Genomic DNA, 24,543 nt, shown 5'->3' with positions numbered 1-24,543 from the left:
TTTTGGAGTCTGTATGTTTCTTGAGGTTGCCTAGATATGTTAGATAAACCTCTAACTACTACATAATTTAGAACTTGAAGCCTGAGATTTTCTCTCTAGAGGTCATTGCAGAACATCATCCACTGAGAAGGCGCTTGGCAGGAACAGTCAAGTTCCCAGCAGAAATCAGAAGGCACACGCAGGGGTTACCCTAAGAGAAGTTAGTAAGAGCACAATTGACGGAAGTGTGGGTAGAGTCGAAGAAATTGACAAAGAATGGTGAAATGTCCAGGGTCTAGTGACAGAATGAAACCATTACCACCTTTTGACCTGGAGGGGCAATGGAGGAAGTACGGTTCTTGCAGCTGGTGAGAGCTGTAGCCATAGGAGGGGGCCCTTTCTCCCTGCCCACCCCCGCCACTCCAACAGCTTGGCTGTACCTGTAGAGAAACCAGCCACTGCTAGAACCGTGGTGTGGCAGAGGGAGAGCCAAGAGACTAAATACCCCAACCTCTTTCTCCTCCCATCTTCTGATCTCCTCCCATGGGCCAAACCCCAACCAGAAGCCAGAGGGCCAAGGAACCTGGGTGATGAAGCCCTCAGAGGTCAACCCTGCCCCCCTGGAAGGCACAGGTCAGGGGACAGAAGGGCAGAGAATGGAATTTGGGGTGGGGCGCAAATGGAGAAGAGTCAGCAAACAGGATGAGCCCCTCGTTGTCCATGGCTTAGGCTGGGGGGCTTTGGGGAGATGAGGCCTAAACAATATTTCTTTTGCTCTTAGAGACGAGCTCTTATGACAGGTGCCAGTTGACTCTAAGCCATCCACAATGAGCAGGCTTCCCCCCAAAGATAATGGTTTCTGGTTCTCAGCCAAGAGTCAAGCTTAAGTTCCAATAGAGCAAGGGCTCTGATTTCCCTTTTCCTTCCTATTTCTGGAAGCAAGGGCGTGCATGACAGTAGCACTTGAGAAAGTCACTCAAGACAGGACAGTTCATTTTGCACCCAGATGATTATCTTTCCCCAGCATTTCTATTTCCCTTTGTAAGCCTCTTGGGGTCACTGGCCTGGACCTCATGGAATCCTCCCCAGAGGAGCTGGTGTCTGGAGTTACCCTGAGAAGATCAGATTCACATGTGGGGCTGGTCTTTCTGGACACCGCTCCCCTAAGTGGTGGTGACCCAGAGCTCTTCTTGTCACCACATGTAGCAGCCACAAGAACCCGGGGGCCCTTTCTTCAGATCATCACCAGTGCCCGCTCTGGCTTCCACGCATCCGCTAATTTCGAACAGCCACATTGTACCCGAGCTTCTTGGATGTTGTGCAAGAGGTGACTGCAGTCACTGTCTAGCTGCCTGCCATAGTGGAAAGAACACTGGACGCGGTGTTAGGAGCCCAATTCTAACCCCAGTAATTTCTGCATACTTCCTGTGTGATGGGTCTCCAGACACAGTTCAAACTGTTCCCGAAATAGACATTCAAAGAGGCCACCCTTATTTGTCCAAGATGCTTGTTAGTGGGATAATAATAGCCTCCCATGTGTTTTCTTAGCACTCTACTTTTATTTTATTCTTTTGGAAAAGAATGCCTGAAGGAAGGTTTATTTCGGTAGAAGAGAAAGCTGAGCCAGGGTTTGAATCATCCAAAGATCGCCTGATGCTGCTTCTTGGTGGCCACACAGCTGGGGACTCTAAGTTGAAGCCCTTATTGGTGTACCACTCAGAAAACCCCAAGGCTCTGAAGGGGTACTCCAAGCCCAATTTGCCCACGATTTGGCGCTCAGACAGGACTGGGCAACCTGGAGCATCTTTCATGAATGGTTCACATACTTTTTGTGCCCTGCCATTGAAAAATACCGTAGCACTCTACTTTTAAATGCGTTGTCTCGTGACGGTCTCATTACCAGGTTACAGATGAGAATACCGAGGCCCAGGGAAGTGAAGCAACTTGTCCAGGGCTGAATCCCTTTGAACCCAGAACTTCTCATTCCAAATCCAGTGCACTTTCCACTATAGCAGGCTGCCTCTTGTCAAGGGAGCCCAGCTAGGAGCGGCTGGGATAGAGATGGTTGTGATGACCAAAGCTTTGATGGCATAACCTGGAGTGCTGTGCGCCCTTGCTAGCCATACGGGATAAGCCAATGGTAATGATTTCCATTTGGGTGTCTGTTTTGTTTTTCAGTCATGAGGCAGTGAAATCCATGTTTCACACCCAGATGAGGTGGGTCAGTCTTTGGAAACATCCCTGCTGCTCTGACCCATCTCCCTCACTTGCCTGGTTTGCTGGGGCTGCCCCTTCACGAGACTCCTTGGCTGTCTGTCCGTAATGTCCTTCTGCTCCCCAGAATCTTGTCTTTGCTGGATGCTGTGTGTTTAATACATTTATATTAATCATTTTGTTCCTCACCCACCCACTACCTGCTGTGCCTATGCTTCCCTCTCTTACTCCTCATTTCTCTCTCTCCTCCAACCTCAAAGCGTGAAGGTCCTTTCCAGTCCACATCATCTTAGCAAAAACCCACACTCTCCCTTTAAACCCTGCTTATCGTGAAATGAGCACTGTTGATATAACTGACCTACTAAAGGACTCTGTGTTTTTTGTTTTTTTTTTTTGCGGTACGCGGGCCTCTCACTGATGTGGCCTCTCCCTTGTGGAGCACAGTCTCCGGACGCTCAGACTCAGCGGCCATGGCTCACGGGCCCAGCTGCTCCACGGCATGTGGGATCTTCCCGGATCGGGACACGAACCCATGTCCCCTGCATCGGCAGGCAGACTCTCAACCACTGCACCACCAGGGAAGCCCAAGGACTCTGTGTTTGTTTATAACCTCCAACTTCTCACTCAGACTGGTTCTGAAAATGGTACCCATAACTGTGATGTTTTTGAAAAATATTTATTCATAGTATTCTCTTTATTGCTTCTGGCCAACTATGAATTAGTGGCTTAGGTTAGATTTTACTTGGGACTTTTCTTAATGACAACTCCACAGCCCCAGTGGGCCTTTTTCTCAAGGTGGGCTTGAAAGTTCTTGAAATGATCTTCGGATTAACAACAAAATGCTGTGTGGAAGTTTGGGCCTTGGGAGGGCAGGGGTAGGAGTGGTCAGTGCACCTGAGTCTGCGTTGATGTGCGTTGCGAGGGACTTTGGACGATTCACATCATCTCCTGGGCGTTTGGTTCTACATTTGTAGAGCAAAGGTCAAGGTGAGAGCGTGTCTAGGGACCTTCCTAATTCTAAGTCTCTGTGGCCCTGGACTCTGCTCCTAACCTCTCTACAAGAAATACTTAAGTTGCCTACTTGTGGCTCAATTAGCTGAACTGTAGAACTGCAGAGCATTAGAGATGGAAGAGGTCTGGGATCCAAAACAGAATAGTGGTCACTATTCCTCCCCTGATTCCCAGTGCCAAGTTAGGTAAAGTGGGGCATATAAGTATGCATTTCTTATACCTAAGTGACTTGACATTAATTTGGTTTTGAAAACTCTCTCATATCATTGAAATAATTTGAGATACTCTGAGACCTTGTGAGAATTGGATTAACCTTGGTGCGAAGCAAAGCTACTGGCCAACTCAACTGGCCACTGATTTACTGTTGAATGAGGACATGTCAATATAGTGAGCTGCCTCTGTGAAAGGGCTAGTGGGAGCAGAATTGCTTACTTATCCTGTATTATCACATATATTGGGCAAGGCAGTGTACCCCACTTTGAGAGAAGGTTCTTTAACCTTAAGTGGTCACCTCAGGGGCCTGGACATGCAAGTCACTGCTGTTCCTCGCTTGGCTGTCACCTCCGAGCACGTGGAAGGGGCTCCCTCTGACTGGGACCTTTCTCTGGTGCTGGAATCTTCTCCTGCCTTTCACGTGGCATCTGAATCAGCCTCTCTGGGAGGTAAAGGAAATGACCATGGACTTCTCTGTAGATGCTTTCCCAGCCCTCTGCATCCTGCCCCTCACTCTCTGGGTGATGGGTTCCCTCTGGGCAGGGAGGCCCCCTGATGTTGGGGGGATACAGGAGCATAGCTTAGGATCCAGCTTGCCGGGCTCACCACTCTTTCTGTAGTTTCTGGACTCCTGGGTGGAAGATGCATGGCTGAGAGGCCCACAGGCTGGTCTCAGCTAGTTTGGCTTAGCTGGGTGTCAGTTGTGCAGTGGGATTTTGTCTTCAGTACATTCTGTATCTATCACATGGTGAGGTGTGTAGTGCTGTAAGTAATTGGAGGGTCAGGTCTAGGCTGGAAGGGGGTTACAATGTCATCTGCTCTCGCTAACCACCTTCAACCCCAAAGCCATGTCCCCCAGTAAACACAAAAGTGAACAATGCAGTGGGCTAATAAAGAGCTAGCCTTTATTTGCCTCAGAGATCTCCAGGCATAAGTCTCCTCACATAAATTAGGTCTGAACCATTGGACCAAAGGTTAAGGTAAGAGGGGGCTTATAATTAGACACAGAACGGGCCAAGCTTCTGGGTAACTGAATGTGCGTGTTTCTGAGAAAAGCAGTCTCCAAACTAACCAGAAATGACTGTCAAGGCTTCTCTTGTTTGGAGTTTTTGCCTTATTATTTCTCCATTCCTTTGTTACAGACAATCAGTAGCTAAATGCACTGGGAGACCTGCAGGCGTGGAACCTTTGTATGCTTTTATGATGGAGCCCAGACCTCTACTGGGAGTCTATTTGAGCTGATTTCAGAGCAATTAGCTGAATGGAGCAGATTTGATTGTTATAATGAGTAGAGTAGAACTCTCCAGAAAACTGTCCTTTACACCACATCTCCCCCTTTGGGGGGGAATGGAGTTTTCTCAGTGTTAGTGGAGGTCGTTGTCTTTGAGACTCAACTTCTTGAAACCTTGAAGAGCGTACATCCCACCCCGGATCTGATGGACTCTTCTCCTTTACCCTGCTCCAGAATTGAACTCCGGGCCCTGGGCAAGATCTCAGAAGGAGAGGAGCTGACCGTGTCCTATATCGACTTCCTTAACGTCAGCGAAGAACGCAAGAAGCAGCTGAAGAAGCAGTACTACTTTGACTGCACGTGTGAGCACTGCCAGAAAGGGCTGAAGGACGACCTCTTCCTGGGTGTGAAAGACGACCCGAAGGTACAGGCAGCCCCACCACTGGGGTGCTTCTGGGCATCTTCCCCAGGAGCCAGGCGAGGGCAGATTCCACAGCTAACCAAGGCGCCACTGCCCTGGTGGACAGAGCGGGTGGTGGACAGAGCACGCAGATGGGTCCCAGCTAGCGTCCTGGTACCACTGCTTGCCAGGTGTTTGACTTTGGGGAAGTTACTCTGTTTTCTCATTTGTAAGATAGGAATGATGGCACCTGCTACAGGGGTTGTTATGAGGATTAAGCAAGATGATATATGTAAAAGGAGAGGCATAGAGAGTAGACACTGAAGGAGAGGCATAGAGAGTAGACGCTGAAGGAGAGGCATAGAGAGTAGACACTGAAGGAGAGACATAGAGAGTAGACACTAAAGGAGAGGCACAGAGAGTAGACACTGAAGGAGAGGCGTAGAAATTAGACACTGAAGGAGTGGCGTAGAGAGTAGACACTGAAGGAGTGGCGTAGAGAGTAGACACTGAAGGAGTGGCGTAGAGAGTAGACACTGAAGGAGAGACGTAGAGAGTAGACACTGAAGGAGAGGCATAGAGAGTAGACGCTAAAGGAGTGGCATAGAGTAGACACTAAAGGAGAGGCATAGAGAGTAGACGCTAAACGAGTGGCATAGAGAGTAGACGCTAAACGACTGGCATAGAGAGTAGACACTAAACGAGTGGCATAGAGAGTAGACGCTAAACGAGTGGCATAGAGAGTAGACACTCAGTAAATTTAAGTTGCTCTTCTTGCCCCTTTGCAGGTTAAGTGATGCTGAGAATTCCATATAGAGAGACCAGATGGGCAAAGAGATTTGTTGTCGGGTTATCACAAAGATATTCCTAGTCCCATGGAAATGGGCAATGGGGAGATGGGGCAATGTTTGGATTGCTTAATATGCTTAATTCCTGAGCAACTGTTGCCTAATTGATGGTGGGACCACTGAGCACTGAAGTCTTACCAAGGGGGATGTCCCCCAGCGCCCCCTTCACAATAAGCAGGCCTTCGTAGAGGCTCCTGAAGAAGACCACAAGACCTCAGATAATCAACTATACTTCAATAAAAAAAAAAATAAAAGAGAGAGAGACTTAGGAACGAAGGCACCTGGTCCAGGAATGCAAATATGCGAAGAGCATGACCTGCCAGGGGACCTGAGTCCTTGGCTGCATCTCCCTTCACAGACTGCGGTGCTCTGGCCCTGCACCAAATCCCCTGTGGGGAGGGCAGCTTTCCCCCCACCCGTGAGGCCTGCCAGGGAGAGCCTTTGGAATTGCCTATGGTCAGGTCTGAAAAATCACACGTAGGTTTTTTTTTTTTTTTTTTTTTTTTTTTTGCGTTACGTGGGCCTCTCACTGTTGTGGCCTCTCCCGTCGCGGGGCACAGGCTCCGGACGCACAGGCTCAGCGACCATGGCTCACGGGCCCAGCCGCTCCGCGGCATGTGGGATCTTCCCGGACCAGGGCACGAACCCGTGTCCCCTGCATCGGCAGGCGGACTCTCAACCACTGCGCCACCAGGGAAGCCCCACACGTAGGTTTTTAACCGGGAGCCATTCTCCTCGGGGAGGCTAACCCAGCACTTCTATATAATTCACAGTTCACCAGAGCATTTAAGATACAAATATACTTCTGAATTAACTTCTGCATCCTAAGTGTGGGCAGAAACTTGTCTCTGGTTAGAGCAAAGGTTACAAGCAAAACTGACTTCTAGGTTCAGATGGAGGGACCCCTCTCAATGACTTCATTACCCAGTGGTGTCAGTGCTACTGTCCAGATAGCTCTGTTCCCCCACTTGATGCACCTCTCTTTCATTTTCGGGCTATTCGAGGCTTCTTTTGCCACTAACTTATTTTTACTCTCAATATATAATATTTTTTACTCTTTGGCCAAGCAGTTCTAAGAATTTACCCTGCAGATATACTTGCGTATATGCACAGGAATATATGTGTAAAGAGATAGTACATTATGGCATTGTTGGGAACAGCAAAATATTGGAAAAAAGCTAAATAACCACCAATAGGGAAATATTTAAGTTAAGAAAATAAACTAATGAGGTAGATCTTTGTGTACAGACATGGAATGAGCTCTCTTTCTTTTTTTTATTTATTATTTTTAAAAATTGAAGTATAGCTGATTTACAGTGTTGTGTTAGTTTCTGGTGTACAGCAAAGTGACTCAGTTATACATACATATATATATTCTTCTTCATATTCTTTTCCATGATGATTTATTACAGGATTTTGAATATAGTTCCCTGTTCTATACAGTAGGACCTTGTTGTTTATCATTCTACATGTAATAATTTGCATCTGCTAGTCTCAAACTCCCAATACTTCCCTCCCCCATCCCCCTCCCCCTTGGCAACCACAAGTCTCTATGTCTGTGAGTCTGTTTCTGTTTCATAGATAAGTTCATTTGTGTCACATTTTAGATTCCACATATAAGTGGTATCATATGGTATTTGTTTTTCTCTTTCTGACTTACTTTGCTTAGTGTGATAATCTCTAGGTCCATCCATGTAGCTGCAAATCACATTATTTCATTCTTTTTTATGGCCGAGTAATATTCCATTGTACCACATCTTCTTTATCCATTCATCTGTCGATGGACATTTAGGTTGTTTCCATGTCTTGGTAATTGTAAATAGTTGAGCTCTATTTCTTAAGGGAAAAGAGTTAAGGGGCTGAACATTGACATATGAATTCGTTTCCTAGGGCTGCCATAACACAGTACCCCAAACTGGGTGGCTTACAATAGAAATGTATTGTTTCTCAGGTCTGGAGGCTAAAATCTGAAATCAAGGTCTTGGCAGGGCTGGTTCCTTTTGAGGGCTGTGAAAGAAGGATCTGTTCTAGGCCTCTTTCTTTGGCTTGTAGCTGGCCCTGAGCCTTTTCACATGGTCTTCTCCTCATGTGTCTTTTTCTCTTCACCTGACATTGTTTTTTTAAGAACACCAGTGCTGTTGGATTAAGGGCCCACCCTACTTGAGTATGACCTCATCTTAACAAATTACATCTGCAATGACCCCATCTCTAAATAAGGTCAGATTCTGAGGTACTGGGGGTTAAGACTGCAACATAGGAATTTAATTTTGGGGGGATGAAATTCAACCCATAACACTGTGTATGCTACCATTTCTGAAAATTAAAATTATTAAATTATTTAAATTAAAAGGGACACATGCCCTGACACAGATTCGCTCACCCCACCTGGGTGTGCAAGCAGAGTCAGTCTCCAAACAGACAGAAGTAGGAGGAGGAATCTGTAACCAGTGGATCAACGATGCCTAGTGTGGAGAAGTTGAGAGTCATCCCTCCCAGGCAGGATACAAAGCAGGAATGTGTTCCTTATAGGAACAACCCCATTTTCACAGAATCAAAGGTTCTGTTTTCCAGGAAATGTGTACTGACACTTATGTGTGGGGCACTGAACACAGTACCACAGGAGCTACAGAAAAGAATAAGCTACTGTGTCCACCCTCACCCTGACCTTCCAGAACCTGCAGGATAATATGTGTCTTATCAGCAAGCCAGCCAGCCTTCCCTCCTGGTGCCTGGCCCTGAGTATTTTTTTCATAACTTGCTTCCACCACTACCTAATTTTTCAAAGAGGCCAGACCCTCTTTTCTCCCTTCAGAAATTAAGTGAAACAACTGTGTAGTCATTTCTCTAAATTTTTCAATATTTACCTGGCAACTCCAATAGTTAAATAGGTGATGTGTGGCTGTTAGCTCCTGTCCCTTCACTTTAGATACGCTCACCAGCTGGTGACTGTATGCCCACGTCTTTCAGTCTGAATTAGCAGAGCTGACATCTCTCTTGATATAAAAACATCGATGATTTCTGCTTGAACCGACCTTGATTCAAAGCGAAAACTGTCTATTATTTTTATATCACATTGGGTTTCTCTGTTAAAATAAAGAAATAACTCAAAATTAAAATGACTCAACCAAAACAAGCAAGCAGAAAAAAAAATTGAGTATAACTTTTTAAAGGCAAGTGCATCTGAAGGCATAATAAAAAGCCATTATATTGTAGTGGAAAGAATACTGGAGAATTAGGAGGCCTGTGTTCTAGTTCTGGCTGTGACCCTGAATGTCTGAGCTTGGGCACGTCTCTTCCTTGTGGGTCTCAGTTTCCTCATCTGTAAAGTGGACCATTGGACTAACTTATTAACAGTTCCTTCAAGCTTTTCTATCTACGATGTCATCACAGTTGCTCTTCTTTCTTCATTTAAATAATGCTTTATCCCAGCCTGACAAGCTCCTTTCTATACACCAGCCTTTGTGACTCATCTTCAAACCTTAAATTGGCATCAAAATTGTGTCTGACTCCTATGTATATATTATAAATAACTAAATAAATATAATAAAAACATACACATATAGACCTGCATAAAAATAAAAACCAAATTTTTAAAAAATGAGAACATAACACCAATTTCCCCCGATTGTAGCTTTGGACCCTCCTTGTTTAGGCTGTTTGGTCCTCCTCTCTCTCTCTCTCTCTCTCTCTCTCTCTCTCTCCAGCCTTCAGCTATGGTTTTTACAATAGGAATGTTCCAGTTTCTCAAGGTTGGGGAGCTAATGTCCCTCTTTCCTTCCCCTCCTCTTTTGATTCCTCCTCTGGCTTCTACCCCTCTCCTCCGGTTCCTTTCTCTTCCTCCCTGTTTTCTATTAGTTGTGGTGTGCTCCTCGAGAGGGGAGCCTCTCTCTGTGGGCTTCCTTACATCCTATCTGCAGATCAGGTTTTCCTGCCTTTACTCCGAAAAGGGAGCCAAGTGGAACCGCCCATTTTCCTTCTCCGAATAGCTTTATCCCATGTTGCATGTGTCAGTTAACAACCTTTCAGCCAGGTTGTTTTGAGAACATTGGCAGTTGCCTCCTTGAAAAAATTTAATTCCCTTCCAGAGCTTAAAGTAACACTCTTCCTTACAACATCAAACTGAGCAAGGCTTTCATTAACACCTAACAGCTTGGTATTCCCTGAATTTACCCTGCAAGATATTGATTACCCCAGAAGATTCACTAAGTATTTTGAGTTTTAAAGACAATGGAACGTACAGTGGGTTGGAGACTAGTGTGATTTTATGAGCCAACACTTGGGCAACAAACTATAGGTGAAACTAAAGATGTACGTTTGATGGATGGGTGACACACCTCCGAACCACCAGTCACAGAACTCTACACAACCAGGCAAGATATGGACTCCTCTCACTAATGTGCTTGATTCCACCGGGCTAAGGAAAGCAGACGCACGCTGAAATGACTGGTCTTGGGACCAAGGCATGGTCTGCTAACTAGCAGAATGCTGAGTAGCGCTCGGGCGGGAAGCCAACATTCGGGTCGTCAGGCAGGAAGGCAGCCAGAAGCCAGGAATCTCAGACAAATCAAAGGTCAAGGTGAAAGTTAAGTCAGGAGTGAGACCTGCCAGAAGAACTCAGAGCATTGATGGATGCATCAGATGCTGGAGCCGGGCTGTGAGACAAGTACAGAAACAAATACAGAAGAATTGCAGGGAGGCCCAGATACAGAAGGATATGGAAATGAAGGTAGTCAGAATTTTAGGGATGATCAAGAACTCTGCAGAAGCCAAAGTAGGTGAAGTGGGGAGAAGCATAAATATAATCCCACTTCCTTAAGTGATCTGGACCCTGAGGCAAGCTGTCCTGGGTTCGGGTTCTCCTATTACAAGATGGACACTGTGGAACTGGCTCAAGACAGCTGGGAGCCTGAGGGAAGACCCTTGATCTCCACGTATTAGGGGGCTGTATTTTTAAGGGAACAGATGCCCATTCTCCTGTAACTTTTTGGTAGTTTAGTGACGGTGACCTCACAAAATAATGTGAGCAGCAGATATAAACACAGCTGTTGATCCCAATTCTTTGTGGTGAAAAAATTGGATGACCAGAGAACTGATTAAATTGTTCTAGTTTTGTACAGTGGAAAACTCTAGTTACTAAAAAGGCGATATAGGTATTTTTATATTTATATGCGAAAATATCCACAATCTACTGAGTGAAAAAAAGTAGGCAATAGACAGAAATATGTTATTATTCCAGTTAGAAAAAGATTGATGCTATTGACATATACACCCTCATGCATGTGTGTACATGCAGGACTGCAATTCAGCCAGAACACACTGATACAGTCATACAGACATACTCTTTGTTGATGTGTCTGTGCCTTTGATAGGTCGGTGCCTTTCCTGTACCAGTTGTTACATAGTTTAAATATTTTTCCTCTGTATACTCACTGGAAAATACTCCTCAACGTGCTGTGTCCATCTTCGTGTGGGTTCTGGGCATTTCTACTGTTTTCTCCGTACTTTTTCATAATGTTTTAATTTTTTACAGTTTGCATATGTTAATTTTACAGTCAGAATAAATAATAAAGGTATTTTTATTTTGGAAAAAAGTTAGATTTGCCCAAGCAAAAAAAAAAAATCTTTTTTTCAGAAAAAAACTTCTCTTTCTTTAGTTTTTTTTTTTTTTTTTTTTTGCTGTTGAGTTTCTTGGGTTTTTTTTTTGCCACGTGGTACACGGGATCTTAGTTCCCTGACCAGGGATCGAACCTGTGCCCGCTGCAGTGGAAACGAGGAGTTTTAACCACTGAACCGCCAGGGAAGTCCCCCCAGAAAAGAGCTTCTGATATGAATAAACATAGCAAGCAAACTTTTCCTTTGGTCTTTGAGAAATTTGGCACTTTTTCTTCAAAATTATCGTGCCTTCACGGGAACTGGCTTCTTAATTATGGTACCTCAAATATCAAAACCTCATTTTTTTTTTTTTTACAAGATCACTAGACTGCTTAGGCAAACATAGGGAGCCTGGTAGGTCTAGATTTCACGGCTGACAAGTTCTCTCATGGATATCCTTTTGGTCTAGACAGGGAAATAGGGACTGGTTGCAGAGACACTTGGAAGGGTTGACAGCCCATAGCCACAGGGCCCTCTTTAATGAGCTCCAACGGCAAACTGGAGTATGATATTTTTTGGTCAAGTCCCCGGCCTCTGTCCTCAACCACTGGACCACCAGGGAAGTCCTGAGCTATAGGGACCTTGCATGGCATTTACAGAACTGAAGCATTCAATGAAGAAGGCATTAATCTTGTACTACAGTGAATGTCAAAGGGGGCAGCTGTTCAAAGATGCAGTGGGTTGCCTCACAAGGGGGTCTCCAACTGAATGTCCCTCCCTTTCCCAGCCCTCTCAGGAGGTGGTGAAGGAGATGATACAGTTCTCCAAGGATACGCTCGAAAACATTGACAAGGCTCGCTCTGAGGGTTTGTACCACGAGGTAAGAATTCATTTTTCTTTTTTTGCGGTACGTGGGCCTCTCCTTGTTGTGGCCTCTCCCGTTACGGAGCACAGGCTCCGGATGCGCAGGTTCAGCGGCCATGGCTCACGGGCCCAGCCGCTTCACGGCATGCGGGATCTTCCCGGTCCGGGGCACGAACCCGTGTCCCCTGCATCGGCAACTCACTGAAACTGGGTTTGAGGAGAGCACAGGCAGCCTGACAAATGTCCTGGGGCTGGGGGTGTCTGTGATATCAGGGATGGAGGAATGGAAATGGCAGTGGGTGTCTTGCTTTCTCGCGTCCTGGCTACAGTGTCCAGATCTACTAACTGTGCATTCAACCCTGGCTCTAGAAACACCAGGCGTTCTCAACTGGCTGTACACAAGAATCATTGAAAAAATCCTGATGCTCAGGACAATTCCTCCAGAACCTCTAGGAGTGGGACCCAGACATCAAGATTTGTAAAGCTCCCGAGTGATTTCAACAGGCACCTAGAGTTGAGGCCCATGGCCAACACTGACCTGCAGAGCACGTGTCTGCAGTGAATTCACAAAGGCAGCTTGTTGGAAGTACAGATTCCCGTGTCTCACCCCCTAAGGTGTGATTCGTCTAGTCTGCAACAGAACACAGGGGCCATGAATCAGTATTTTTTCCCCCAAGCTCTTTAGACAATTTGGTAGCTAGGTTTGGATGGCACTAGGGCATGGCAAGGTGGGAGATTAATTTCTGTTCGTTTCTATCTGCTTTTCTCTGATCTTCATTCGCCTCCTTTCCTCACTCATTCTTTGCCCACTTTTGAGCCCTTACTGGGGTGACCAACACACGACATGCTCCTTGCCTCCCGGGAGTTCTGTCAGGTTGCGGGGAGAGAGTCCCATGAACAAAGTGTTGCTGTACAGTACGGAAAATCTATGGCAGAGGCTCGCGGTAGGAGCTGGAGCTCCGGATTCCATTCCTCTGTCGTCTTCTTCGTTTGTCCTCTTCTCTGCTCAAGCTTGGTAGGGTCGGGTGCAGGGCTGGACGCTGCCCATGGGCTTACAAGGATTGTCTTCAGGAAGGATTGTTTGCTAGCTCACAGTTTGCCACGCCCCTACCCAGCTGCCTCATGGGCCTCTGGGAGAGTCTCAGAGAAAACTGGTTTCCACGCATTTGAAATGGAAAGAATTGTGTGACATTTCTCCCGTGAGAGTGGCAAGGGAAGGAGGGGAGAACTGTGAACCACTAAAATCTAGAGACCATCTGACTCTGTAGGGTGTAACTGAAGATACGTCTACACATGAATCAGTTGGAAAAGCCCGACCGTAAAGCCGCTTGTGGTCGGGCCCGTCTTCTTCCTCACCAGGACCCATGTGGCCTCCTCCTGATGGGTCGCCTGGCCTCTCTCTCTGCCAATCCCTCCCGTACACTTCGAGCAGGGCATGACTGTCCAACCTCACTGTGCATAAGGGCCACCCAGGGGCAGATGTGAAGGATGCCATGGTCCTTCCCCCTGGTATTCAGTTTCAATTGGTCTGGGGTAGGACTCAGATGTCGGGATTTATAAAAGCTCTCCAGATGACTCCAGAGCACAGCCAGGATGCAGAATCATGGGAATGATGGTTAAGATAAAGCTCCACTGCTTGATTTGAATACTTGCTCCATTGCTCACTTTCTGTGTAACTTTGGCAAAGCACTCGCCGCTCTGTGCTTCAGTTTCCTCGTCTGGGAGAATGGGAATATTAGTAGTGCCTATCTCATTGCGTTGTTCTGAGAAGAAGTACATATATATGTATGAACATGGCTTTCATAACTCCCTACTGACTTCTGTGATAACCCCTCATTCTGCCATGTCAGCTGTGTCTCCCACTGTTACCCTTGCCATCCCTACATCTTAGCCAAACAGGGCCATTTTGCTATTCAGATCACAAACTTGTGCTTTCCCTTCTCTGCCGGTAGTTTCCTCAAGCTTCGAAGAGTGAGTGTCCAATGCCAGCGTGATGCTCCCGTATGTGAGTCAAGCATGTGCTCTGGTGCAGGGATAACAGACAGGGCCTGTGTCTCCTAGGTTGTGAAGTTATGCCGGGAGTGCCTACAGAAGCAGGAGCCAGTGTTTGCCGACACCAACATCTACACGCTGCGGCTGTTGAGCACCGTTTCCGAGGTCCTCTCCTACCTGCAGGCCTTTGAGGAGGCCTCACACTACGCCAGGAGGATGGTGGATGGCTATATGTAGGTGACGATCCTGGGTCTCAGGTAGTCTCCTAGAAACGTGTCTATTCCGGGGATGGCAAAGAGATGGCGTGCCTGTCGCTACCTCTCCCTCCTGCGCCCACAGCAGGCATCAGTAATTGATACCTATCCTCTTTATAACTGAGTCTTTGTTTCGTGGTGTTCTGAGCAATAATGTCCAAATAATCAGATTTGCTACCTGCGATGAAATCTATTTGTCATCCCCGGTCTTCCCCAAATCCTCCAGCTTGTCTATCATTTGGGAGGCATCTTCTGCTTGTGGTTTCCTTAAGGCTAAATCTGGCTTGATTTTAAGTGCTTAGAAAAGTTTCTCCCCCCTAACAATCAACAGAGGCAATCTTGTCAGCTTTAGATTTTATTTAAAAAAAAAAAAGAGGGACTTCCTTGGTGGTCCAGTGGTTGAGACGCCTCGCTTCCACTGCAGGGGGCATGGGTTCCATCCCTGGTTTGGGAACTAAGATCCCACATGCTGCACAGCAAGGTGCAAAAAAAAAAGAGGTGTCAGCCATTCTTGCCTATCAATTGTAAAAGGCAGCTCCTTTGCCTTCCCTCTGCTAATGTCCTCTCTTGCCTTATGTGTCCACATGGGCATGTGGATTTGTATTTCCGGCCTAATGAATATGTTGGCATAAGAAAGTTGCATTTTTTTGAGTGGATGTTACTCATAAACAAAATCTGGGAAACCTGTACACCATGCGAAAAGGAAGTCCTGTTAAGAGAGTGCCAAGGAGGTGAAGATACAACCCTGTCCCGAGAAGGACATTCGAATTATTTTTTTTCCCCTGAACTTCCTAGCCCGTTCAAAGGAGGGCTGAAGGCTCCCAGCTCCTTGTACTCAAGTTCCAAGTACAGTCATGACCCCGTTTCCCCATTAGGACTTGGCTCAGTAGCTAGGTCGGAGTCTCAGCTCTTGCAGCCTCACCGCGTGGGGTGTTTGGCATCTCAGTGCATCTCTGTGTGCCCTAGTCTCCCCTGATGGTCGACGCCTCACAGCGCTGGTGGGAGAGTATATGGACTTCATCAGTGAGGTCACTTTATAAGTTGTCAGATGTTGTGCAGATAAAAGGTAGGTTGGGAATATGTGTCATCATTACTTGCTCTGCCCCTGCAGGAAGCTGTATCACCCCAACAATGCCCAGCTGGGCATGGCCATCATGCGGGCAGGGCTGACCAACTGGCATGCTGGCAACATTGAGGTGGGGCACGGCATGATCTGCAAAGCCTACGCCATTCTCCTGGTGACACACGGACCCTCCCACCCCATCACCAAGGACTTAGAGGCAAGTGGCTTCTTGGGGCGAGTCTGGGCTCTCTGAAGATGGAAGCTGAGGGCTAGACTCTGCTTTTGGAAAGACCCTAGATTGCCTGCTAGGCCAGAAGGGAATTCAGAAATGCTTAGTCCGCTTCCCCTTGTTTTACATCTGAGCCAACTGAGGCCCAGAGAAGGGGAGTAACCTGTCCTTTGTCACAAAGCGAGTGGACGGCAACGTTGAGGCTTGAACCCTGGGATGCTCCAGGCCTGGACTGAGAAAACCTAATGGTGTGCATGTGTGTGTAGCACGTACATTAGAAAACGTGCCACGTGGAGTAGAGTCAGGGAGCACAGGCTCTGGGACCAGACTGCTGGGATCCAATTCCAGTTGGACCACTTTCCAGCTTTGTGGCTACAAATATTGAGTGTGTGGGCCTCAGTCTTCTCATCAGAAAAATGGAGAAAAAAGGGTAAGATTGTGGCAAAGGTTCAATGAATTGATGTGTGAAAAGCGCTCAACAGTGTCTGATGAGTGGCATGCTCTTCATAGCTGCTGGCTGGCTTTGTGCTTCGAGGGCTGATTTATTTGAAAGTGACGGGGTTCAGAGGACTGTCCTCAGGCAGTAGTACAGGGAAAGAGGACAGACTTTGGTGTCATAGAATGTATGTCAGTACATTAAGCTTGTCGAATACAAGTGTTTGTCATTGTATTCACTGCTCTAACCTCAGCCCCTCAACGAAGCCTGACCCTTGATAAATATTTCTTGAATTAACATATGGGAGAATGAGGGTTTTTCTGTGTGTCACATAGAAATAGTAATCTTCCCGGCCGTTGTAAAGTACAAGGGAATCTCACCCATTTCGTGTATGAGGAAACTGAGGGCTGAAGGGATTAAGTCCCTTGCCTGATGTCCCACAGTGTTGATGGGACTTAAGTTAAGGAACCAGGGTTCAAATCCAGGTCCCCACCTAGCAGTTCCTAAGAACAAACATTCTCCGCTGAGAGCATTCCCTCAAGCTACTCTCTCAGGGGTCTGACTCCCTCTTCCTAACAAACGGAGTCCACGGCCAGGACATTAGACTCGCAGTGTATGAGTGTGTGTGTGTGTCCTCTGGGGAGGTACAGTTGAATCTCAGTGGCTGGGAGCCACTTACCCCATAGTCTGTCATTTCCAAAAGGGCCAAGGTAGGTCAGAAACCAACACATCCTGGGGGTTTGTCCTCACTGTTTTCGGTGTATCCGCGTCCCACAGGCCATGCGGATGCAGACGGAGATGGAGCTGCGCATGTTCCGACAGAACGAGTTCATGTACCACAAGATGCGTGAGGCCGCCCTGAACAACCAGCCCATGCAGGTCATGGCTGAACCCAGCAATGAGCCGGCGCCGGCTTTGTTCCACAAGAAGCAATGAGGACCTGCCTGGTGGGAGAGGGGCGCCGTGGCTGGGGAACTGGGGAGACATTCTGGAGGTGGTGGGTTTCTGGGGAGACCCTTGATGAGGAAATCAGCGTAACGCTCAGCCTTGTTCCGCGGGAATGTCCTACTCTTTCTTCCCAGTGTCATTTCGGTTCATTTCAACTCAGTTCAATTCAATTTAACCCTATCCCAGACCAGTCCAACTCTTCCTACAAATATTTATTGGGATAAATATTTATAGGGATAAAGAAGCTCCAAAGGTAGCTGGAGAGGCAAAATGTAAACAATTAAAGCACAGCGTGATGATAAATGCAATGGTAAACTCTATGGAGAGAGGGGTACAGTGGAGGGCATGTGTCTGGTGTGTGTGTGTGTGTGTGTAGTGGTGAGGGTGTCATGGAGGAGATGACATCTGAGCTAAGGGTGGCAGGTACCTGGAGTCTCAGGTGGCCGCTCACCTATCTGTGCAGGTGTCTCTGGAATATTCGGGATTTGCTGACTGGGATGGGTGATGTTCAGTTTCCTCAGGCGAGTGTGGAGTTATGAAGAAGAGACTGTCTTTGGGCCTTTCAGGTCCCACTCAGAGAACTGAAACTTCTTCAGAAGGGCACGTATGCAGAAGGAGGCTTTGCCCAAACCACTTGAGGCCTCAGTTTAAAGTCTGGGTTCCCAGCATGATTCTGAAACGACTTCTAGAACACAGAGGGGGAGTGTTTCCTTTCCACACTCTCCCTGCCAAGCCTTGTGATTCCCGTGACGGGGGGCTACTTGGATAATAGCTGAGATTTTTCTGGCCATTGGCCTCCTAGGATTGGAGAAGTCTCTTCAGGGTGAAGTTGAGGGAGAAACTTGGAAACCCACATACCTGATGATCATGGGTCCAGCGAATTGGCCTTTGCGTCTTTTATTTTGTCACGTGTGCCTGGGTGGCCTTTACCAGCTTAGAGTTCATCACTGGCCCCCGGTAAATCTCCATTTTTTAGTAAGGAATAAGTATGACTTCTCTTGCTTGATTTCTTTCATTGTCCATTCCCTGGGTCCTCTGCTTTCCTTACCAGAAGGAATGTCTAGTCTGGACTCTGCACACCTAGGTGAGGACCTCTCTGGGAGTGTGACCAACTTGCCCTCATCTCCTGGGAGGCTGCTCTGGTTTCCACCCAAGAGTGTGGGTCTTGGGAATCAACCGATCTAGTTGTCCCATTGGCCTGTTATCTTCTGGGATCCCAAACTTCTCACGAATGTTTTGGGGGATCCTGGACAAAAGCCCCCCCATTTGAGAGTGTCACCAAGTCTTCTCTACTCTCTGGGGCCACCCTTGACCCCAGAGCTCTAGCTAACATCTTGAGGTCAGGTGATCCCATCAGGCTCCATATTTGTCATCTGTACCTAAAGTGTCAGTTCCTCCATCCCCACCCTTTCGTCCTCAGAATGATCCACTGCCTCCCTTGTAACCTGACCAACAGCTCTGCCAATGCGCCAAAAACTTTGTCCAAAAACTCTGCAAAGGTGCCGCCTCTGTGCGGAATACTGGTACCTGGCACCTGGCTCTTCATTGAGGACACCTGCTGCTTCAGAACTTTCACAGGGAGACTGACAGTTCTTCTAAGCTCACGTAAGGATGGCACCAGCCCTCTGCCAGGGACCTAACTTTGCCAGTTCAAATGGTCTCTCTTCTATCCTCATATGAAACCTTCCCCCAAACCTCTTCCCTTCTTTGTCACTGTCACCTGCCACACCGCTGGTCATTCCCCCACATTCAAGGTCTTCTTTTCCGTCCCCTCTTCCTCAGATTCGGTGTCTTCGAAGTCCACTTTCACAGACCATCGAAACCACTTGTTTTACAGGTTCTTCATTTACTCAATTCCAGGTGTCTTTCCACTTCCCCCATTAAAACCCTCTCTTAGTTACACCCTGGACAGTGTCATCCCCCATAATTCCTCCATTTTTTGGCCGCCCTCTGTGGCATGCGGGATCCTAGCTCCCCGACCGGGGATCGAACCTGTGCCCCCGCGCAGTGGAAGGGCGGAGTCTTAACCACCGGACCGCCAGGGAATTCCCAATTTCTTCATTTTTGATGTCTGACTCTCTGGTCATTGCTTCCCATCTGTTCCTTCTCTTTTTCCTCCACCCCTGATTGCTAGATGGCATCGTATTTTCTCCAGTGTGTCCCCCCTCCTCCTGTCTTCACATCCTTCCAGATAACCAGGGCGTCAGCCTCTTTTCCTATTTGCCCATCCCCCCTTCCTTCTCGGCAGAGTCCAGGCCTGGATGAATTCAGCTGTCTTGTTGTTCCTCTGTTGCACCTGGAGGTCTGAGCACAGCCAGGAAAATGGTACCTCTCAGCTCAGGCGCACCACGGCCTCTTCTCCAACCTCAGCTGGCCTTGGGGTGCAGCCCAGGCGTGCTCCCTGTGCTTCTCCCTTTGCCCAGTGGTTATTTCAGGTCCTCACTCCTGTCCTCGAGCGAGTCCTCTGCTTTCAGCAGAACCTCATCTCCTGCTTCACCCAGAGGCCAGGAGATGGGGTTCCTCAGTTTCCTCTTCCCGCGTTCACACATGTTGTGTCTGTGCTCATCCTTCCCGCTTCCGTCTCACACCAGTGGACTGAGAGCCCCTCTCCTCCAAAGCCAAACGCTCCACCTGCGCTTTGGACCCCATCCCCTCCTAGGTCCTTGGGGCCTTGCTTCCCGTTTATTCCTTCTCACCCTGGATTCTTCACATTTCTCTGTCTACTGGCTTCTTCAAAGCAGTTAATAGATGTGCTGGGGAAACTCTGATCATAATCTTCAAGGCTGAGTTGTTTTTTTTGTTTTGTTTTTTTTGCGGTACGCGGGCGTCTCACTGTTGTGGCCTCTCCTGTGGAGGAGCACAGGCTCCGGACGCGCAGGCTCAGCGGCCATGGCCCACGGGCCCAGCCGCTCCGCAGCATGTGGGATCTTCCCGGACCGGGGCACGAACCGCGTCCCCTGCATCGGCAGGTGGACTCCCAACCACTGCGCCACCAGGGAAGCCCAAGGCTGAGTATTTTTAAAAAAGGCTTTGTCTCCCACAGTTATTATCTGCCTTCCTTTACTTTCCATTTCTTCCTGAACCCACTGCAGCCTGGCTTCCTGAGTCCATGAATGTGGCCCTTCCCACGGTTCACTCTTGGGGGGACTTTTCAGCCCTCGTGTGATTTGGCTTCTCTGCCTCAGTTGGCATCACAGCCCATGATTTCTGGGCACCACATCCTTTGCGATGATCCTCTAATGAGGTTTCTCCTCTGGCCCCGTTCCTCTCCTGCCCCTGGCATTTCCTGGAGCTGGTTTTGTTCATTCGGGTCACTCTCAGTTTGTCCTCATCTCTCTCTGCACACCCTCCCCCATGAGCTCGGCCAGGCCCTTCGTTTAATCACTGCCGTGAGGCTGATGTCCTTAAACCTGTATCCCTTGACCTTGGTCCGCATACCCTCAGCCCCGCATACCCTCTTGAACATTCTGCAGGCCCATCAAACTTGGCGTGTCCAAAAGGAAGCTCTTTCTCTTTCCCTTCTCTCCACCCCGACACCTGTTCCTGCTCAGCGCTGCCCTCTTCCACCCCTGAGGAGAACATCTGACTTCTAGTCACTTCCTGAGTATCTACCGCATCGGAGACATTAGTCAGGTCCCTTCAGTCACGGGTCCCTGGGTGGCCCATGTTCTTCTGTGCCTCTCTGAGTTTTGAAACATTCTCTCTAAAATACCCGAAACCTGCCAACTCGTATTCGTCGTTCAACACCCACTTTGGAAATCACCCCTTCTGTGAAGTCTTCCCTGAAAGCCTCAGAGTCAGCTGGCTGCCTGTCGGAGTCTGTCCTATTATCCTTGAGTCTCCCATCATCACACTCCCCTCATGGCCCTATAATTGCCTTTTCACTTGTCTGCCTCCAGCGTCAGATCGTGAGGCTCCGGAGGGCGGGAGCTTTGTTCCTTTATTCATCTTTCTATCCCCAGAACCTAGCACAGGTCCTGGGACCTAGTAGGTGGTCAGTTAATGTGTATTGAATGAATGAATGAATAAGTGAATGAATTCGCTTAGATCAGAGCAGAAGAGACATGAAACTGTGTATCTCGAGTTTTTATGTTATTGCAGTCCCCAGAGGCCATTAAATTTTCTGTATTTCCAAGCAAATGAGTGTGGCTTCTTTCCTTCTGACAGTCTATTCATAGAACCCTCTGTCATGATGGAAATGTGTTCTATCTGTGGCCAATACAGTAGCCACTAGCATCATGTGACAATGGAGAACTTGAAATGTTTCTAATATGAATGAAAAACTGAAATTTTAATTATTTCATTTCAATTATAATAGCTAATGTGGTTAGTGGTTACTGTATTAGACAGTGCAGTTTTAGAGAATACTTCAGTGTAGTTCTCAAGATTATGGACACTGACACAAATTAAGTTCAGATCAGCTCTCCTGATATTAGCTAGATGACCTTGGACTGGTTATCTCATCTATGCCTCAGTTTTCTTATTTCTGCTTATCACATAGTGTTGCTATAAGAATTACATTTTTGGGCTTCCCTGGTGTTACAGTGGTTAAGAATCCACCTGCCAGTTCAGGCAACACGGGTTTAAGCCCTTGTCCAGGAAGATCCCACATGCCGCGGAGCAACTAAGCCTGTGTGCCACAGCTACTGATCCTGTGCTCTAGAGCCCGCGAGCCACAACTACTGAGCTCACGTGCCACAACTACTGAAGCCTGCGTGCCTAGAGCCTGTGCTCTGCAACAAGAGAAGCCACTGCAGTGAGAAGCCCATGCACCACAATGAAGAGTAGCCCCTGCTCACCGCAACTAGAGAAAGCCCACACGCAGCAACAAAAACCCAACGCAGCCAACAATAAAAAATTAATTAATTAATTTTTAATAAAGAATTACGTTTTTAAAATGTAAGGCTCTTAGAACAGTGCCTGGCCCATCGTAATTGGTCCATGAGCATTCCAACCATGCTTCTATCAGGGTGTCCCTTCTCCTACTAAGAAAGTGGAGGTGAAGGGTAGAGACAAGCAGTGGTATGCTGGACCAGCTCGAGACAGCCAACCGCATACACTTCTTCCCACCTCTGCATCTATCAGCATCGTGTTGATAGCCCGCCATTAGCCACAGTGGGAATATTTACATCATGGTAATCAGTTTAACTCTAGAAGAACACATTAATTTGTAGTGTTGTCAATCTATAAATATGGGGTTTGCTACATAACTGTAGCAGAACAGATACTTAGAAAGACCATTAAAGAAATCTTTACTTCAGCTGGGGTGAGCTCTGCATTCTGAAACCTCTATCCCGCAGGGCCTCACAAACAAGTCTAAGACTCTGATTACTACCCCTCAGACTAATCCACTTGTTCACTGCCTCACCAGTGTATTGACAGACACGTGTCTTAAAGGCCAGATATAACCACTGCTTGGGAAGATTGCTCAGGGCTTACTTCTCAAGGATGCAGAAGGGAATCTGTATGGAGGCCCTTGGGGAAGAATCTGTTTCTTGTCTTTTCCAGATTCTAAAAGCTTCTTCTAGAATGCCCACACTCCTTGGTTTGTGGCCCCCAGTCAACAACACACCACTCCTTCTCTGACCCTCCTGCCTTCCTATTTACTGACAAGAATACTTGTGATTCCACTGGGTCCACTGGGATAATCCAGGATAATCTTCCCTTTTCAAGGTCTTCGCCTTAATCGCATCCGCAAAATCCCTTTTGCCACGTGTCACTGGTCTGGGGGGTAGCATGGGGACATCTCTGGAGGCCATCATTCTGCCTAGCACAGCAGTCTTGTCATCAAGCCCTCAGACCAGTCATGCAGACACAGCAGCAAGTCTCTGAGCAGAAGGCTTGGGACTCGCATCCTGATCTCCAGGCACCAGGAGAATGAACCTTCCTTCCCATCCATCACATTGACAGCCATGTCCAACTTACCTTCTTTCCCTTCCTCATTCACCCAGCTTGAACCTATGATGGTGCAGCATTTCCCGACCCACAATGGTTTGCTGGTAAACATTCAGCAACTAAGTTAAGAAGAACCCTGATTGGTAACGTTTGCTGATTTTTCTCAGTGTAACTATTCTCGCCATGGCCAGTGCCAAGCTCCCAAGCTGTATGTTGAGTCAGGAGCTGCTCCTAGCTGCCTCCAGTACCCCATGCGACCCATGCCAGGCAGTCGGCCCCTTGCTGGGGCCCTTCTGAACTGGAGAAGGAGTCCCTGCCCTTCTCTGGGAATAAAACCTCTCGGTCTGTGACCCTAGAGATGCTGGTAGTCAGACTCACTGCTGCCTGGAAAGTTCTGGGAGAACACAGCTGGCATCGAGGGAGAAAAAGGAGTTGACAAGGAGAGAGAGAAGTATTGATGACGTTCTTGTAAGGCTTTGGATCCACTCCTGCTTGACAGTTACCTGAGTCAGTGAACTACCCCGTCCCACCTTTAATTTTGGCCTAAGCCAGTTTATGTGGGTTTCTTTTTCTTTTTTAAATTTTAATTAATTTATTTATTGGCTGTGTTGGGTCTTCACTGCTGCGCGCAGGCTTTCTCTACTTGCGGCGAGAGGGAGCTACTCTTCGTTGCGGTGCGCGGGCTTCTCATTGTGGTGGCTTCTCTTGTTGTGGAGCTCGGCCTCTAGGTGCGCGGGCTTCAGTAGTTGTGGCACGTGGGCTCAGTAGTTGTGGCTCACAGGCTTTAGAGCGCAGGCTTACTAGTTGTGGCACACGGGCTTAGTTGCTCCACGGCATGTGGGATCTTCCCGGACCAGGGCTTGAACCTGTGTCTCCTGCCTTGGCAGGCGGATTCTTAATCACGGCGCCACCAGGGAAGTCCTAAGCGGGCTCCTTTGATTCGCAGCTAAAGGAATTCCCATTGTGCTAGTCTGTCTCCATCTTCCCTTCCCTACGTTCCTTCTCCACCCTTCTCTGCCCGGCTCTGCGCTCAGGAGGGCTGACTTCTGCTTTCTTGTTCAGCCAGTGGGAGGCACTGGCAGGAGATGGGATGGTAGAAGGAAAGAGAGGTGGGTGTTATTCCCCACCATGTTCCCTCTTCCCTGGCCCCTCCCTGTTGGGTGGTTGTCTGTTGGGTGGTTCTCGAAGGGTCCCAGCTCTCACTGAGCTCCAGTAATGCTGTCCTCCAGGTTGCCACTTCAGGCCCATGGGTGGTAATGGTTTTCTGTGGTTGCGGGTCCCTGGGTGCCTCACCTACCCCGTAAGCTCCCCTTATTCAAACCACACCTTTGTATATGGTGCTTTCATTAAATTCTCATCAGGAAAACCCTTTTG

The 24,543-nt window shown here is 47.8% G+C and overlaps 1 protein-coding gene across 2 annotated transcripts in view; it reads left to right on the top strand.

The window, feature by feature from the left end:
• The window catches only part of SMYD1 (SET and MYND domain containing 1), a 42,641-nt gene extending 21,227 nt beyond the window's left edge, over positions 1–21,414 (top strand). The window contains exons 5-10 of one of the 2 annotated variants that reach the window (XM_060168630.1): positions 2,158–2,196; positions 4,883–5,072; positions 12,276–12,368; positions 14,414–14,577; positions 15,710–15,878; positions 17,104–21,414. In XM_060168630.1, coding sequence (XP_060024613.1) covers positions 2,158–2,196; positions 4,883–5,072; positions 12,276–12,368; positions 14,414–14,577; positions 15,710–15,878; positions 17,104–17,262 — 814 coding nt within the window. In that variant the 3' untranslated portion in view covers positions 17,263–21,414. The remainder of the gene's footprint in view (positions 1–2,157; positions 2,197–4,882; positions 5,073–12,275; positions 12,369–14,413; positions 14,578–15,709; positions 15,879–17,103) is intronic. The other variant, XM_060168631.1, reaches the window with a different exon arrangement.
• Positions 21,415–24,543: the final 3,129 nt, after the last annotated feature.

Source organism: Lagenorhynchus albirostris, chromosome 13 (genome assembly GCF_949774975.1).
Source record: "Lagenorhynchus albirostris chromosome 13, mLagAlb1.1, whole genome shotgun sequence".
NCBI lineage: Eukaryota > Metazoa > Chordata > Mammalia > Artiodactyla > Delphinidae > Lagenorhynchus > Lagenorhynchus albirostris.
This window is presented reverse-complemented; position numbering and strand designations above follow the sequence as displayed.